This window comes from Passer domesticus, chromosome 28 (genome assembly GCF_036417665.1).
Source record: "Passer domesticus isolate bPasDom1 chromosome 28, bPasDom1.hap1, whole genome shotgun sequence".
In the NCBI taxonomy this organism is placed as follows: Eukaryota; Metazoa; Chordata; class Aves; order Passeriformes; family Passeridae; genus Passer; species Passer domesticus.
In genome coordinates this window covers 1,964,371-1,979,834 of record NC_087501.1, presented here as the reverse complement: position 1 = coordinate 1,979,834, position 15,464 = coordinate 1,964,371, and the positions used below count along the sequence as shown (strand labels likewise).

General features: G+C 61.0%; 2 protein-coding genes across 6 annotated transcripts; both read right to left on the bottom strand.

Moving 5' to 3' along the window:
* Positions 1–1,763: 1,763 nt before the first annotated feature.
* On the bottom strand, positions 1,764–10,536 carry MXD1 (MAX dimerization protein 1). 4 transcript variants are annotated; one of them, XM_064400277.1, is made up of 6 exons: positions 10,377–10,536; positions 10,194–10,293; positions 6,351–6,380; positions 5,271–5,385; positions 3,471–3,630; positions 1,764–3,392 (listed from the first exon to the last, which is right to left on the bottom strand). In XM_064400277.1, the coding sequence occupies exons 1-6, from the start codon at positions 10,471–10,473 to the stop codon at positions 3,205–3,207; spliced, it is 690 nt and encodes a 229-aa protein (XP_064256347.1). In that variant the 5' UTR covers positions 10,474–10,536; the 3' UTR covers positions 1,764–3,204. The 4 variants fall into 4 exon arrangements, with proteins under 4 accessions (XP_064256347.1, XP_064256348.1, XP_064256349.1 ...); XM_064400278.1 differs by having other exon boundaries at positions 1,764–3,389; XM_064400279.1 differs by having other exon boundaries at positions 3,471–3,627.
* Positions 10,537–11,630: 1,094 nt separating this feature from the next.
* Positions 11,631–15,118, bottom strand: SNRNP27 (small nuclear ribonucleoprotein U4/U6.U5 subunit 27). Of its 2 annotated transcripts, none has more exons than XM_064400516.1 (7): positions 15,030–15,118; positions 14,746–14,882; positions 13,912–14,032; positions 12,660–12,769; positions 12,466–12,545; positions 12,320–12,384; positions 11,631–11,934 (listed from the first exon to the last, which is right to left on the bottom strand). In XM_064400516.1, the coding sequence occupies exons 2-7, from the start codon at positions 14,780–14,782 to the stop codon at positions 11,880–11,882; spliced, it is 468 nt and encodes a 155-aa protein (XP_064256586.1). In that variant the 5' UTR covers positions 14,783–14,882; positions 15,030–15,118; the 3' UTR covers positions 11,631–11,879. The 2 variants fall into 2 exon arrangements, with proteins under 2 accessions (XP_064256586.1, XP_064256587.1); XM_064400517.1 differs by lacking the exon at positions 15,030–15,118 and adding an exon at positions 14,898–15,000 and having other exon boundaries at positions 14,746–14,867.
* Between the last annotated feature and the right edge of the window lie 346 nt (positions 15,119–15,464).

Genomic DNA, 15,464 nt, shown 5'->3' with positions numbered 1-15,464 from the left:
GTCCCCAGCCACCTCTGCTCCCCTTCATGTCCCCCCCCAAAATCCTCAACGTCCCCATGGCTCCAAACCCTCATGTCCTCCCTTGTCCCCCTGTCCTTCATGTCCCCCATGTCCCCTGTGCCCCCTGAGTCCCCCATGTCCCTCAGGTCCACCATGTCCCCTGTGTCCCCCATTCTGTCATGTCCCTTCTGTCCCCTGTGTCCCCAATGTCCCCGTCCCCCATGTCCCCCATTCTGTCATGTCCCTTCTGTCCCTGTGTCCCTCATGTCCTCCCTGTCCCCCGTGTCCCCTCCACGCCCTCCTGCTCCCGTCCCACGTCCCCCCACCCCCGTGTCCCCCCAAGTCCCCAATCCCCCCCGTCCTGCCCCTCCCCCAGCCCTGTGCCACCCCCTGACTGTGCCCCCTGTCCCCTCCCCCTCTCCCTTCCCGGCAGGTCCCTCCCCGGCCACCACCGTGACCCCACTTGTCACTCGAGGGCCCTCAGGGCAGGCGTGGCCCCTGGGGCGGGGCACCTGCCCCAGGTGAGGCGCTGGGATGGCTCCCAGGTGGCCCCGTGTCCCTCTGTGTGCCACCCTGTCCTTGTCCCCCCCGGTGCCACCCTGTCCTTGTGCCACCCTCGGGGTCCCCTCCCCTCCCGCAGCAGCCCCGGCTCTTTCGTAACGAAATAATTTATTTCCTAACAATCAAACAAGAACAGAAATATCCATGGACACAGCAAAGATCTCCTAAAACACGGAATTAAAAAAAAAAAAAAAAACAAAACAAAAAAAACCCAAAAAACCAAAAAATAAGCAAAAAAAAAAAAAAAGCAGAAAAAAAAAAAAAAAGCACCATTCTATTGGCTTGACACGGGGTTCAGCCCTGCAGTGGGAAATTTGGGTATTTACAGCAGGAACGGCTGGAAATGGAGCTGTGCCCACTCCCAGCTGCCCAGGGGAGCCAGGCTGGGCTGGAGCCACTGCTGGGGAAGCAAAAAACAACAAAAAAAAAAGGATGGGAAAAGCACAAAGAAGAGGTGTCCCCAAGAACAACAAAGGAAAGCTTGAGTGGAGCTGGAAAAATGAAGGATGAAAAGAACATTTTGGTGCTTCCCGGGAGCTGGTGCTTGGGGATCTGCCTTCCAAAAGGAAAAAAGAAAGGAAAAACAGCCCCAAAATTAGGTGGGTTTGGTTCCCACCCGTCCGTGCCCCCATCCCACTCCCCCCACTCCCTGGGTTTGGTTTTTTTTTTTTTAATAAAAAAGTCCTTCCTGCAGCTTATTTGATAGGAATGCTGGTGGATCAGTGAATTCCAGGAAAAGGCTGGCACCACCTCGGGGCACCCGGGGGGATCCGGGTTTTAGTGCAGAATTTTGGGGGTCCCGGAGCACGGCCCCACAGTGCAAAGGGCTGGGAAGGGGCAGGCTGGGCTAGGAGGGGGGAAAAAAGGGGAAAAAAGGGGGAAAAAAAGGCATTGGCAACTCAGAAAGGCACAAACCCGCCCAAACCCCTCGTTTGTGCTGAGGCCAAACCTTCAGAGTGTCCAAAAGGAACCAAAAATCAACGTTTTGTGCCTCTGGAAGGGCCTGCCCAGGGCTGGGATTCCCCAGGTGAAGGCAAAAGGCCCCCAGGGGCTGCTATTCCTCTTTTTCTCTGTGTTTTCCATCTTTTTGCCTTTTTTTCCCTCTTTTTGGCGGTGCAGGGGGTTGAGCTCGGGTGCCCAGGGTCTGTGACAATGCCAGAGGGTGGAAAATTCCAGCAGCTTTAAAGGAAAATTCCTTGTGGTTTGTTTTTTTTTTTCCTCTTATGAGCCAGCACATGGAAAAAAAAAAGAGCCGAAACCTGGGGGATTTGGGCAATTTGTGGGGCTTGTGGGTGATTCCCCACGTCCCCATGTGAGCCAGGATTGGGATTGGGGTGGCAAGAAGGGAAGGGGGAAAATGAGAAAGGGGGAAAGGGGAAGAGAAAAGGAGAAAAGAAGGGAGGGAGGAGAAGGGGAAAAGGGAAGAAAGAAAAGGAAAAGAGGAAAGGAGGAAAGGAGGAAAAAAGGAGGAAAAGAGGAAAGGAGGAAAGGAGGAAAGGAGGAAAGGAGGAAAGGAGGAAAGGAGGAAAGGAGGAAAGGAGGAAAGGAGGAAAGGAGGAAAGGAGGAAAGGAGGAAAGGAAAAAGAAAAGGAAAAAAGGCGGGGGGAAGAAAAAAGGAAGGGAAAGGACAAAGGAAAGGAAAAAGAAAAGGAAAAAAAAAGGGGGGGGAAGGAAAAAAAAAAGAAAAAAAAAGGGGGGGAGAAAAAAGGAAGGGAAAGGACAAAGGAAAGGAAAAAGCACTGGAGTCTCCTGCTGCTCCTCCATCCCCTTGCACTCCACGGAGCATCTGAAGCCTTCCAGCACCTGCATTTCCTGAGAGGCACCGGCAGAGGGTCGGGGCTCCATCCCAGCCCCGGGAGGGCCTGGAAAAGCCCTGGAGCAGCCCCAGGGGAAAAGGAAGGTGCTGGAAGCAGAGCTCTCTACACGCCAACATTCCCAGAGCACCTCCGGAGCAGGGAGGGGTGGGAATGCTCCCTCCGGGGCACTGGGAAATGAATCCACACCACGGCTGGGAACCCCCTGCCCTCCCTCTGGGGGCTTCTGGAACCTTCCACGAGCCTGGAGCAATCCTGGGAGGACGGAGCCGGGAAATCCCGCGGGGTTATTGCTGAGCAGAGGCATCACCTTTGTGCTGAAGGGGTGGAGAGAGGCCCTGGGCTCCCTCCGAGGTAGAAGAAAAGGTCCCCGAGGGTGCGGGAAGGGAATTGCAGGAGTCTGGAGGGCCGTGCCACGTTCCAGGAGGGGCACCTGGACCCCGGGGCTGGGCACGGCCCCGAGCCCGGCCGGGAACGCTCCGGGAGCACGGCGGGGCTGGCACGGGCTCCCTGAAGATTTAGAGTCGGGGCCAGGAGCCGCGACTGAGGCTGGAAGGATGGAAATCCACAAACTCCGGCTCCTCGAGGGGTCTGCTCCCAAAAAAACACCTGAAAACGTCCTGAGAGCCAGGAGCACGCCAGAGACGGGGAACACCGGGCAGTGCCAGCTCCTGAGGTCGCTGCTGTTGCCAGAACATTCCAGAGCAGAGCAGAGAGGCCGGAGCCCCGGGAGCAGCCGGGCTTTGGGAGGGTTCCGTGCAGGGAGCGCTGGCGGGGTCGCTGTGCTGGCTAACGGGATTCCCGAGGGCACGGAGCCGGGGAGAGCTCCCTAAACGCCGGCGGGAAGCTTGTGGCCGCCGGGCAGCCTGGCCCGGGCGCCGCCGGAGCTGGAGTAGCCCTCGTCGCTGGCCAGGCTCTGCAGGCTGCCGCGCTCGTCCGAGTCGCTGGGGCTGCTGCTGCTCCAGTCCAGCTCGGCCGGCAGGTCGTCCGTGCTCTCCACGTCCACGTCCATCTCTTCTGCCGGGGCAACGGGCAGGGTTGGGGCCGTGGCGGGGCCAGGCCTCCCTGCTCCTGTGCCCCGGGGGGGTTTCTCACCTTGCTCCGAGTCGGAGCGCTCCGAGGAGAGGCTGGAGCCGATGCTGTCCATCCTGAGCCGCTCCACGCCCAGCTTCTCCAGCTGCCGCTGCAGGTGCCGCTGCTCCCGCTGCAGCTGCTCGATCTGGTGCAGGGCCCGGCGCTCCTGGTCCTCCAGCTTCTGCGGGGGACAGGGCGCCCTGAGCCCGGGGCTCCCTCAGAACCACCCGGGATGGGGCACCCTGAGCCTGGGATTCCCTTGGAGCCACCCAGGATTCCCTCAGAACCACCTGGGATTCAGGATTCCCTCGGAGCCACCCGGGACACAGCACCCTGAGCCTGGGGTTCCCTTGGAGCCACCCGGGATTCCCTTGGAACCACCCAGGACAGGGCACCATGAGCCCGGGGTTCCCTCAGAACCACTCAGGATTCAGGATTCCCTTGGAACCACCTGGGACACGGCACCCTGAGCCCGGGGTTCCCTCAGAACCACCTGGGACACAGCGCCCTGAGCCTGGGATTCACTTGGAGCCACCCAGGATTCCCTTGGAACCACCTGGGACACGGCACCCTGAGCCCGGGGTTCCCTTGCAGCCACCCGGGATTCCCTCAGAACCACTCGGGACATGGCACCCTGAGCCTGGGATCCACTTGGAGCCACCCAGGACACAGCACCCTGAGCCCAGGATTCCCTCAGAACCACCCAGGATTTGGGATTCCCTTGGAACCACCTGGGATTCCCTTGGAGCCACTCAGGATTCCCTCAGATCCACCCCCGGCATTCCCTGCCCAATCCACCCTGGCTCCCAAGGGGCTCCCACCTTCAGCCCCTTTGGGATGTGGAGCTGTGGGGATTCCAACCCTCCCAGTCATCCCAGCCCAATTCAGAACTCCCCCAGTCACCCCATCCCAGTGCTCCCCCCATCAGCCCATCACGATCCCAGTGCTCTCCCAGTTACCCCAACCCCATCCCAGCGCTGTCCCAGTCACCCCAGCCCCATCCCAGTGCCCTCCCAGTTACCCCAGCCCCATCCCATCACGATCCCAGTGCTCTCTCGGTTACCCCAGCCCCATCCCAGCACTTCCCCCATCATGCCATCACAATCCCAGTGCCCTCCCAGTTACCCCAGCCCCATCCCAGTGCTCTCCCCATCATCCCACCATGATCCCAGCGCTCCCCCAGCCCCATCCCAGTGCCCTCCCAGTCACCCCAGCCCCATCCCAGTGCCCTCCCAGTTACCCCAGCCCCATCCCAGCGCTCCCCCAGCCCCATCCCAGTGCTCTCCCAGTTACCCCAGCCCCATCCCAGTGCTCTCCCCATCATCCCATCATGATCCCAGCGTTCCCCCAGCCCCATCCCAGTGCCCTCCCAGTTACCCCAGCCCCATCCCATCACGATCCCAGTGCTCTCTCGGTTACCCCAGCCCCATCCCAGCACTTCCCCCATCATGCCATCACAATCCCAGTGCCCTCCCAGTTACCCCAGCCCCATCCCAGTGCTCTCCCCATCATCCCACCATGATCCCAGCGCTCCCCCAGCCCCATCCCAGTGCCCTCCCAGTCACCCCAGCCCCATCCCAGTGCCCTCCCAGTTACCCCAGCCCCATCCCAGCGCTCCCCCAGCCCCATCCCAGTGCTCTCCCAGTTACCCCAGCCCCATCCCAGTGCTCTCCCCATCATCCCATCATGATCCCAGCGTTCCCCCAGCCCCATCCCAGTGCCCTCCCAGTTACCCCAGCCCCATCCCAGCGCTCCCCCAGCCCCCTCCCAGTGCTGTCCCAGCCCCGGCAGCCCCCAGGGCGGTGCCGGCTGCGGCCTCACCTGGATGTGGAGGCGGGCCCTGGTGAGCAGGCTGAGCGTGGTGTGCCGCCCGGCCGCCGCCCCCAGCGGCACCAGCCCCTTCAGCCTCTCCAGGCACAGCCGCAGCTGGGCACGCCTGCAACGGGAGCACACCGCTGGGACAGCTCCCCCGGGGCCACGCTGGGGGAAATGGGAGCTAAACCCCGCCAGGAGCATCCCCAGCCTCCAGGGGCTTCCAGAAACTGGGAGGGAACTGCAGCCAGGCCAGAGGATGCCTTGGGAGAACCTGCTGGGTGAATCCTGCTGGGGGAAGCCCAGTCAACAAAATGCCAATAACCTCGTGATTCTGGGTGAGAATATCCACTTTTGGTCATTCTCTTCCATCTCAGGTGGTTCCTGCTAAGAGCTGAAGCTGCCCAGCTGCAAATCCCTTGAGAGTGCTTCCTTTCCTTATTTTTAGTAGGAACAGGGTGGTTTTGGACACAAAACCCCCCAGATCCCTGCAGGAGCACTGGCTGTTCTCCAGGAATCCTCCCTCTTCCTGTAACATCTGGGTTTTCCCTGCTTTAACAGGTTAATGCAGGAGGGGAACTCCAGCTCCTCAAGGAAATCCCTTTTCCAAAAGGGAAATTTGAGCACATTTCCAAATGTGCTCCCAGCACATCCCAGTTTCCCTGTGTCCATTCCCAAGCCCGACATGTAGGAATTAATAATCAGGTCCTTGGGAAGGGGTTGTGACAGCCACCCCTGAGCCACCTGATCCCAAGGGATTTTGCAACGACCTGCTGGTCTTGTTTGGGATATGCTGGGAGGGAACAGGGATTTCCTCACCCAAAGGGCCTCGGGATGACACTGCAGCCAAAAAAAGTGGGATTTACTCAGGGTAAATTACTCAAAGATGAGCCTGTGAAAGGTAATTCTCCTGAATGAGCAGGGCTGTGGAGGTGGATGCCATTCCCAACCACCAAGGACAGGGAATGCTTTAATCCCTGGTGTCCTTCATCCCCTTCCTTCCCTCCCAAGCCACCTCAGGATGGTGGAACACCCCTGGAAAAGCAATAATTCCCCCCAGCCCAGCTCCTGACACCCCCTGGCACTCACCTGTTCTTTTCCATCTCATTGTGTGTCGACCTGGAAAAGAAGGAAGGAGTTATTAATTCCTCTGGCTTGTATGGGATCAGCAGTTGGGAGTAGCACGTGGGAATTAATAAAGGCTCCCTGGAAAAGCTGCAGGCCTGGGGGGCTTCCAGAGCTCCCCACCCAGGGATGGTGAGCGAGGCAATAAAAGGGTCAGGAAAACCATGAAAGGGGATTTAAACCCGAGTTTTGGAGCTGGGGATGGTGAGTGAGGCAATAAAAGGGTCAGGAAAACCACAAAATGGGATTTAAACCCCAGTTTTGGAGCTGGGGATGGTGAGTGGCAATAAAAGGGTCAGGAAAACCACAAAATGGGATTTAAAACCAAGTTTTGGAGCTGAGGTTGGGATCAACAGGATCCCTGTCCCTCAATCCAGGACATAAACTGGAAAAAGCCTTCCCTGTGTCCAACAGCACAGAGCAGCTCTGGAGCAGACCCCAAACACATCAAACTCACAAGAAACCCCCCTGAAGCTCCCAGCTTCCACAGAGCTGGGAAAAGGTGGAAAACACAAGCTGGGACTGGCTTTCCCTCCACTGAAATCCAGGAGGAAGCCACGGGAGGCCACAATCCCAGGAATGAGCTGCTTCCCTGCCCCCTGCCTTCCCAGCACCTCCAGAGGCCTCGAGAAGCTCCCTCAGTTTGGGGGAAAATGGAAACATCAACTGGGAATAACCCAGAGGCTGGGAAGTGAAAAAAAACCATAAAAATGAAAACATAAACTGGGAATAACCCAAGGCTGCTTGGGTGAGGATGTCTGCTGGGATGGCCCCACAGGACCTGGGAGTGCTGGAAAAACAAGGGATGTCACCAAAGGGAAGGCTGGGATGTCACCAAAGGGAAATCCAGGGATGTCACCAAAGGGAAATCCAGGGATGTCACCAAAGGGAAATCCAGGGATGTCACCAAAGGGAAGGCTGGGATGTCACCAGCAGAGCAGTGGCAGATGCTCTCCAAGGTCTCCTTCCCTTTCCAGCCCTTCCTGATGGATCACCCTGCTCCAGTGGCTTTTGGGCCACATCTCCCAGGCCACCAGAAATGTCCCACTGCACGTTTCACACCCAGCCCTTTACCCAGGGGCTGCAGCTTTGTGACTTTTTCCTTAATTCTAAATTATCCAAACACTTCCTGAGCACTGGTACAGACAGGGGTGAAGCCCCCATCACCTCCACAACCCCTTAATTACAAATCCATCCTCTTTTCTGCCTGGATCCTTCCTGGAATGGCCGTTTCCTCTTCTGCACTTCACCACCACCAACATTTCGAGGGGAAAAAACTGGATTTGAATTTTGGATAAAACAAACAGGGACAGAGGGGATGGCAGCTTCCCCCCACGGGGGGCAGGTGGAGCTCCCACATCTGTGGCTCCCACATCCCTCCATGCCCACAGAGCCTCTGGTCTGGATCCCCAGCACCCTGAACCTGAGCTGACCACCAGCTCTCCCTCCGGAATCTGCTTTTTTACTCCTGAAAAACCCAAAAGATTGCCCTGAAGCAAACCAAACACTCATAGAAAAGTGTGTCCGGGCAGGACAAACCCCTGGAGCCTGGGTGATTCTGCCCCCCGAGGGGCTCCTGACCCTGAGAGGACCCGGCGGGAGCAGCCCTGGCCCTGGGAATCACAAACCATCCCTGGGAATCACAAACCATCCCTGGGAATCACAAACCATCCCAGGGAATCACAAACCCAGCCCTGGGAATCACAAACCATCCCTGGGAATCACAAACCCAGCCTGGGAATCACAAACCCAGCCTGGGAATCACAAACCATCCCTGGGAATCACAAACCATCCCTGGGAATCACAAACCATCCCTGGGAATCACAAACCCAGCCTGGGAATCACAAACCCATCCTGGGAATCACAAACCCGGCCCTGGGAATCACAAACCATCCCTGGGAATCACAAACCCAGCCTGGGAATCACAAACCATCCCTGGGAATCACAAACCCATCCCTGGGAATCACAAACCCAGCCCTGGGAATCACAAACCCAGCCTGGGAATCACAAACCCAGCCTGGGAATCACAAACCCGGCCCTGGGAATCACAAACCATCCCTGGGAATCACAAACCATCCCTGGGAATCACAAACCCAGCCTGGGAATCACAAACCCAGCCCTGGGAATCACAAACCATCCCTGGGAATCACAAACCATCCCTGGGAATCACAAACCCGGCCCTGGGAATCACAAACCATCCCTGGGAATCACAAACCCGGCCCTGGGAATCACAAACCATCCCTGGGAATCACAAACCATCCCAGGGATCACAAACCATCCCTGGAATCACAAACCATCCCTGGGAATCACAAACCATCCCTGGGAATCACAAACCATCCCTGGGAATCACAAACCATCCCTGGGAATCACAAACCCATCCCAGGGATCACAAACCATCCCTGGGAATCACAAACCCGGCCCTGGGAATCACAAACCCATCCCTGGAATCACAAACCATCCCAGGGATCACAAACCATCCCTGGAATCACAAACCATCCCTGGGAATCACAAACCCATCCTGGGAATCACAAACCCATCCTGGGAATCACAAACCCAGCCTGGGAATCACAAACCCATCCTGGGAATCACAAACCCAGCCTGGGAATCACAAACCCAGCCCTGGGAATCACAAACCATCCCTGGGAATCACAAACCCATCCTGGGAATCACAAACCATCCCAGGGATCACAAACCCATCCCAGGGATCACAAACCCATCCCAGGGATCACAAACCCATCCCAGGGATCACAAACCCATCCCTGGAATCAGCCCCAGCCCCGGCAGCAGCCAAAGGTCGGGCGGTGGCGTCGCGCAGACGGGAGCGCTCCCGAGCAGGAACAGGGTGACAGATGTGCTGCCACCAAGCCCCGGCTCCTCCCTGGCACCTGGGCACGGAGCTGCTGCCCCTCAGAGCTGGGGACACGTCCTGCAGGTGGAATGGAGGCTCCAGGGCGTGGGGTTTGATCCTGGGATCTGGAGAAAAAGAGCTTTTCATCCTGGCTCAGGATGGAAAAGTGCCAGGAGCGAGGGGGGGAAGGAGCACGGAGGGAGGGGGAGGCTCTGGGTGGGTTTGGGGGGACTCAGGAGGGGACAGGAGGGTCCCCTGGCAGGGCTGGGACAGCAGGAGCTCTCTGGGCCGGTCAGGCAGGGACAGAAAGGTGCCACCCACGGTGTCACACCCGCTGACAGGTGGACTTTGGTGACAGCAGAGCCCCACCCAGGGCTGTCACACACCCAGTGACAACAGGAGCTCCCTCAGCCAGGTCACCCGATGGCAGCAGGGTCCCTGGTCTGTCACACACCCAGTGACAACAGGAGCTCCCTGGGCCGGGTCACAGGGTGGCAGCAGGGTCCCTGGTCTGTCACACACCCAGTGACAACAGGAGCTCCTTGAGCTGTGTCACCTGATGGCAGCAGGGTCCCCAATGCTGTCACACACCCAGTGACAACAGGAGCTCCCTGGGCCGTATCACCCCATGGCAGCAGTGTCCCCAATGCTGTCACACACCCAGTGACAACAGGAGCTCTCTCAGCCGTGTCACCCGATGGCAGCAGGGTCCCCAGGGCTGTCACACCCCCAGTGACAGCAGGAGCGCCCTGTCCCCCACACACCGGGCACAGGAGGTGTCCCGGCCTTGTGGCACCCCCGGGACGGCCCCAGCAGAGCCCGGGCACCGGGAGCCGGCCGGGCCCGGCCGGAGGCCCGGGAGCAGCGGGCCCACGGGGCCCCCCGGCGCTGTCAGCCCGGCCGGTGCCGGCGGGGCTCCCCCGGGCCGCTCCCCCCGCCCCGCCCGGTGCCGCCGTCACCTGCCGCCGCCGCCGCCGCTCCTCCGGGCCTTGGCGCGGCGCCGCGGGGCCTCGCCGTCCTTCCCGCCGGGCCACAGCGAGGCGTAACCGTGCTCGGCTTCTGCGGAGACACAACGGCGGGCGCGGCTCAGCGCGGGGCCCGGCCGGGGGCACCGGCGGCGCGGCGGGGGGCGCGGGGGGTACCTCGCTCCCGCCGCTCCAGGAACTCGGCGGCCTCCAGCAGCATCTGGATGCCGAGGCGGGGTGGCGGGGCGGCGGGGCCGGCGGCGGGGGCGGCCATGGCGGGGCCGGGACGGGCCGCGACCGGCGGCGCGGGGGGAGCGGCGGCCTCTGCCCGCCCCGAGCGCCGCTCCGCCAGACCCCGCGCGCGCCACGCCCCCGCCGCCGCTCATTGGTCGGGGACGGGTCAGGCCACGCCCATCGCCGCTGACGATTGGAGGATGGAGGGGAGGCCACGCCCAGCGCCGCCACGAGCGGCGGAGAGGGAGCGTGGCCGCGCCTGAGGGCACGCCCACCGCCCGGTGCGATTGGATGAGAGCGCCACGCCCTCCTGCCATTGGTCCGACCCTCCCCGCGGCGCCCCGCCCACGCGGCCGGCCCCGCCCCGCTGGCCGCACGCTCGGCCCTGACTCACTTCCTGCCGCTCGGCCAATGGCGGGGCCGGAACGGGGAGGGGGCGGGGCCTCGGGTACGTCGGGCAACGTAAGCACGGACAGGGACAGCGGGGTGGGGACAGGGACAGAGACACCCGGGATGGGGACAGGAACCCGGGACAGTGACACCGGGGATGGGGACAGGGACAGGGACACCGGGATGGGGACAGAGAGAGGGACAGGGACACCAGGGATGGGGACAAGGACAGGGATCGGGACCCGAGATGGGGACGGGGACAAGGAGAGGGATGGGGACAGTGTCACCGGGGATGGGCACAGAGCCCCGGGATGGGGACAGGGACACCGGGAATGGGGACAAGGACAGGGACCCGGGATGGGGACAGGGACCTGGGATGGGGACAGGGACCCCGGGATGGGGACAGGGATAGAGAGAGGGACAGGGACCCCTGGGATGGGGACAGGGACACCCGGGATGGGGACAGAGCCCCGGGATGGGGACAGAGACAGTGACAGAGACCCCTGGGATGGGGACAGGGACAGAGACCAGGACCCCCAGGATGGGGACAGGGACCCCTGGACAGGGACCCCCAGGATGGGGACAGAGCCCCGGGATGGGGACAGAGACAGTGACAGAGACCCCTGGGATGGGGACAGGGACAGAGACCAGGACCCCCAGGATGGGGACAGGGACCCCTGGGACAGAGACCCCCAGGATGGGGACAGGGACCCCTGGGACAGGGACAGACCCTGTGTCACCCCAAGGGTTTGTGGAAGGGGGAATGGAGGCCCCGCTTCATCCTCTGAATGATAGAAATGAAAGGGAAAAAATACATCCGGGGTTTTATTAACAGGGAAACAAACCAAAGCCCGGGGAGAACACAGCAAAATCCCAGCCAGAAACTGACCTTTGTTGTTAAAAATAAAATAAAATAACAAATATCTGGGAACTGGTGGCGGCTCTGGCTGTGGGGTTTGCTGGGAATAACCCAAGTCCCACTGGAATCCAGCACTGGAGCCACCCAGGAGGGTGCAGGGCAGCGAAATCCGCCGTGGAGGGAGGCGTGTGCCAGCGTCAGGCGATGAAATCCAGGGGCCTGTTGAATCCTCCTTTTCTGTTCATGTACTGCCTGGGTGAGCATGGAGCCAGGCTCAGCCCCAGGGAACACGATTCCCCAGGGATCTGAGCAAAAGGGGGGCAGGAGCGGCTCAGAGGAGCCCAGAAAGGAGCAGAATTGACAATGTGGGTGTTTTTTTGGGATAAAGCAGGTGAGCAGTGTGGCTCTGATCCTGCCCAGGCCTCGCTGGGCACACCCCACCTGTTCCTAAAGTGCTCCTCACTCCTCCTCCTCCTCATTTCCCCATTCCCACGGGCACCTGGAGAACTCTCACCTCTGCTTTTGGGTCTGAACCTCACCCAATTTCCCTTTCCCCAGGCCTGGAAGCCGGATCACGGTGGGACAGTGGCCACAGCCACCTCACAAAACAAACTCCTATCCCAGAGCAGGGACACACCTGTACTTCCTCTTCTGGGACACGTTGATGGCGTAGGCATTGGCAGCGCCGTCCACCTTCTTCCCCTGAGGAGAAAACCCCAAAATCCCATGGATTCTCCCCAAACAGGGCAGCTGACGCCGCAGAGCCCCCGGCGTGGCGCTCACCTTGGTGGTATCAAAGGAGGCAAAGCCCATCATCTTCATCATCTCAATCTCCTCCTCTGTCTTGCCCTGCAAATCCTCCTCTGAGGGGAGAAAATCGGGGATTGAGCAGCGGGGTGCTGGGATTCCCAAAAATCCGGGTGTCCCTGCGTGCAGGGGGCACCTGGGGGTGCTCCAGGAGGGGAACCCCCCCTCACCTGTGATCTGCCTCTCCTTCTTGGAGTCCTTGAGCTCCTTCTTCTCCTCGTCGCGGCGCTCCTTGGGCCGTGCTGGTGACGAGGAGCTGGAGCGGTGCCGGCGCGGGGACCTGCCGGGGCACAGGGCTGCAATTCCCACCTGGAATCCCCCCCTGCAGCTCCTGCTGCCCCTGGGCCGCCCTGGGTGCTCTCACTCACCTAGCTGGGCCCACCCTCGCTGGTGCCCCTGCCCTCACCTGGATTACCCCTGCCTTCATCTGGATCATTCCTAACATCACCTGGATTCTCCCTGCCATCACCTGGAGCATTCCTAATGTCACCTGGATGGTCCCTGCCATCACCTGGATCATTCCCAACATCACCTGGATGTCCTTGCTCTCACCTGGATCACCCCTGCCATCCCCTGGATCATCTCTGCCATCCCCTGGATCATTCCTAACATCACCTGGATGTCCTTCCCCTCACCTGGGTCATTCCTAACATCACCCTGGATCACCCCTCCCATCACCTGGATCACCCCTGCCATCACCTGGATCATCCCTGCCTTCACCTGGATGTCCTTGCTCTCACCTGGATCATTCCTAACATCACCTGGATGTCCCTGCTCTTACCTGGATCATTCCTAACATCACCTGGATCATCCCTGCCTTCACCTGGATGTCCCTGCCATCACCTGGATCATCCCTACCCTCACCTGGATGTCTCTTCCCTCACTTGGATCACCCCTGCCATCACCTGGATTATCCCTGCCCTCACCTGGACAGTTCCCACCCTCACCTGGATGTCCCTGCCATCACCTGGATGTCCCTACCCTCACCTGGATGTCTCTTCCCTCACCTGGATCATTCCTGCCATCACCTGGACAGTGCTCACGCTCACCTGGATCAACCCTGCCATCACCTGGATCATTCCTAACATCACCTGGATGGTCCCTGCCTTCACCTGGATCACCCCTGCCATCACCTGGATGTCCCTACCCTCACTTGGATCATCCCTACCCTCACCTGGATGTCTCTTCCCTCACCTGGATCATTCCTGCCATCACCTGGACAGTGCTCACGCTCACCTGGATCAACCCTGCCATCACCTGGATCATTCCTAACATCACCTGGATGGTCCCTGCCTTCACCTGGATCACCCCTGCCATCACCTGGATGTCCCTACCCTCACTTGGATCATCCCTACCCTCACCTGGATGTCTCTTCCCTCACCTGGATGTCCCCCACCCTCACCTGGATGCCCCAGCCCTCACCTGGACCGTCTCCGGTGCGGGGAGCGGGAGCGGCTCCTCCTCCTGTCCCTGTCCCGGGACCGCGATCGCTCCCGCCGCCGCCTGTCCCTGTCCCGGGACGTGGAACGCGAGCGCCGGCGCTCTGCCCGGGGAAGGCTCAGCTGCTGCTCCCTGCCCGCTTCCCGAAGCAAATCCCACAGAAAATCCCGCCGCAGACCCCGCGACTGCCCTGCCCACCCCTCTGGGCACCCCCAGGAGGGAAGGAGCAGCAGGAAAATGCTCCAGCTGGAGCGGGGAAATGATCCAGGGGGAAATCACCCGGGGGGGATCAGCCGGGAGGGGGTGAGGGTCCCCAAAAACCTGAGCAAGGTGGAGAGGGGTGGCAGGAAAGGAAGAGAAGGAGAGGAGGGGGAGATAAGGATGGGGAGGGGGAGAAGGAGGAAAAGGAGAGGAGGAAGAGAAGAGGAGAAGAAAGCAGAGAAGAAGAGAAGGAATAGAGAAGAATGGGAAGGGAGAGAAGGAGGAAAAGGAGAGGAGGAAGAGGAGAAGAGGAAGAGGAGAAGAAAGCGGAGAAGAGAAGGAATAGAGAAGGATGGGAAGGGAGAGAAGGAGGAAAAGGAGAGGAGGAGGAGAAGAAGAAGAGAAGGATGAGGAGGAAGAAGAGGAGGATGAGGGAGCAGTCTCTGCTCTCCCCCAGAGCGAGGAACCGGGGCCTGCCCGCCCTGCAGGGTCCCGGTCCCCCCAGCCCCGGCCCTTCCACCCCGGCCTCCCGCGCCCCGTCCCCCGGGCTCCCCCTGACCTCCCCGCCGCTCCCGTCCCTCCCTGGATCCCCCCGGTGCCCCGGTGCCCCCTCACCCCGCCGCGGCGGTGACCGGGAGCGGCTGCGGCCCATGGCCGCCCCTCAGCCCCGCGCTGCTGCTCCCACGGCGCCCCGGCCCGAGGGGACCCGGCCGGGACCGGGCCCGAAGAGACCGAACCTGAGGGGACCCGGCCTGAAGAGACCGAACCTGAGGGGACCGGCCCTGAGGGAACCGAGAGGACCGAGCCTGAGGGGACCGGCCCTGAGGGAACCCGGCCTGAGGGAACCGAGGGGACCGGGCCCGAGGGGCCGGTCAGGTCAGCACCGCATCGGGACGCACCGGCCCGGTCCCGCCGCTCGCCCCGAGAGCCCGCCCAGGCCGGAGTGCGAGGGGAGGGCCGGGAGGAAGAGGAGGGCTGGAAAGAGGGAAGGGCAGGAAGAGGAGGGCAGGAAGGCGGGGCCGTCAGCGGCTCCTTTCGCAGGCCGGTGTCCTCTTTGCCTGCCCGGCCCGGTTCTGTCCCGGCCCGGCCCAGCCCGGAGTCCGAACGTGCTGCGGCTGTGCCGGGTTCGGTAGCCGGGGGTTCAGGAGAGGCTTCTCTGAGAAGCTGCTGGAGCCTTCCCGGTGTCCGGCACACCCCGTGCCAGCAGCTCCGGGGGAGCCCCATTCCTGAACCGTGGGACCGTGCTGTCCTCCCCTGAGCTCCGTCCCTGTCCCATCCCCATCATCCCCTTCCCATTCCCACCTCCATTCCCATCCCCCTTGCCACCTCCACCC

Coding starts and splice junctions, on each gene's coding strand:
- MXD1 (XM_064400276.1), bottom strand. CDS start 10,473: ATGGCCGCCCCCGCCGCCGGCCCCGCCGCCCCGCCACCCCGCCTCGGC. Junction 5,386..6,350: donor AATGAGATGGAAAAGAACAG/GTGAGTGCCAGG, acceptor CTCCCGTTGCAG/GCGTGCCCAGCTGCGGCTGT. Junction 3,631..5,270: donor GGGCCCGCCTCCACATCCAG/GTGAGGCCGCAG, acceptor TGTCCCCCGCAG/AAGCTGGAGGACCAGGAGCG.
- SNRNP27 (XM_064400516.1), bottom strand. CDS start 14,782: ATGGGCCGCAGCCGCTCCCGGTCACCGCCGCGGCGGG. Junction 14,033..14,745: donor CCGGTCACCGCCGCGGCGGG/GTGAGGGGGCAC, acceptor TTCCCCGGGCAG/AGCGCCGGCGCTCGCGTTCC. Junction 11,935..12,319: donor TCCCAGAAGAGGAAGTACAG/GTGTGTCCCTGC, acceptor ATGCTCACCCAG/GCAGTACATGAACAGAAAAG.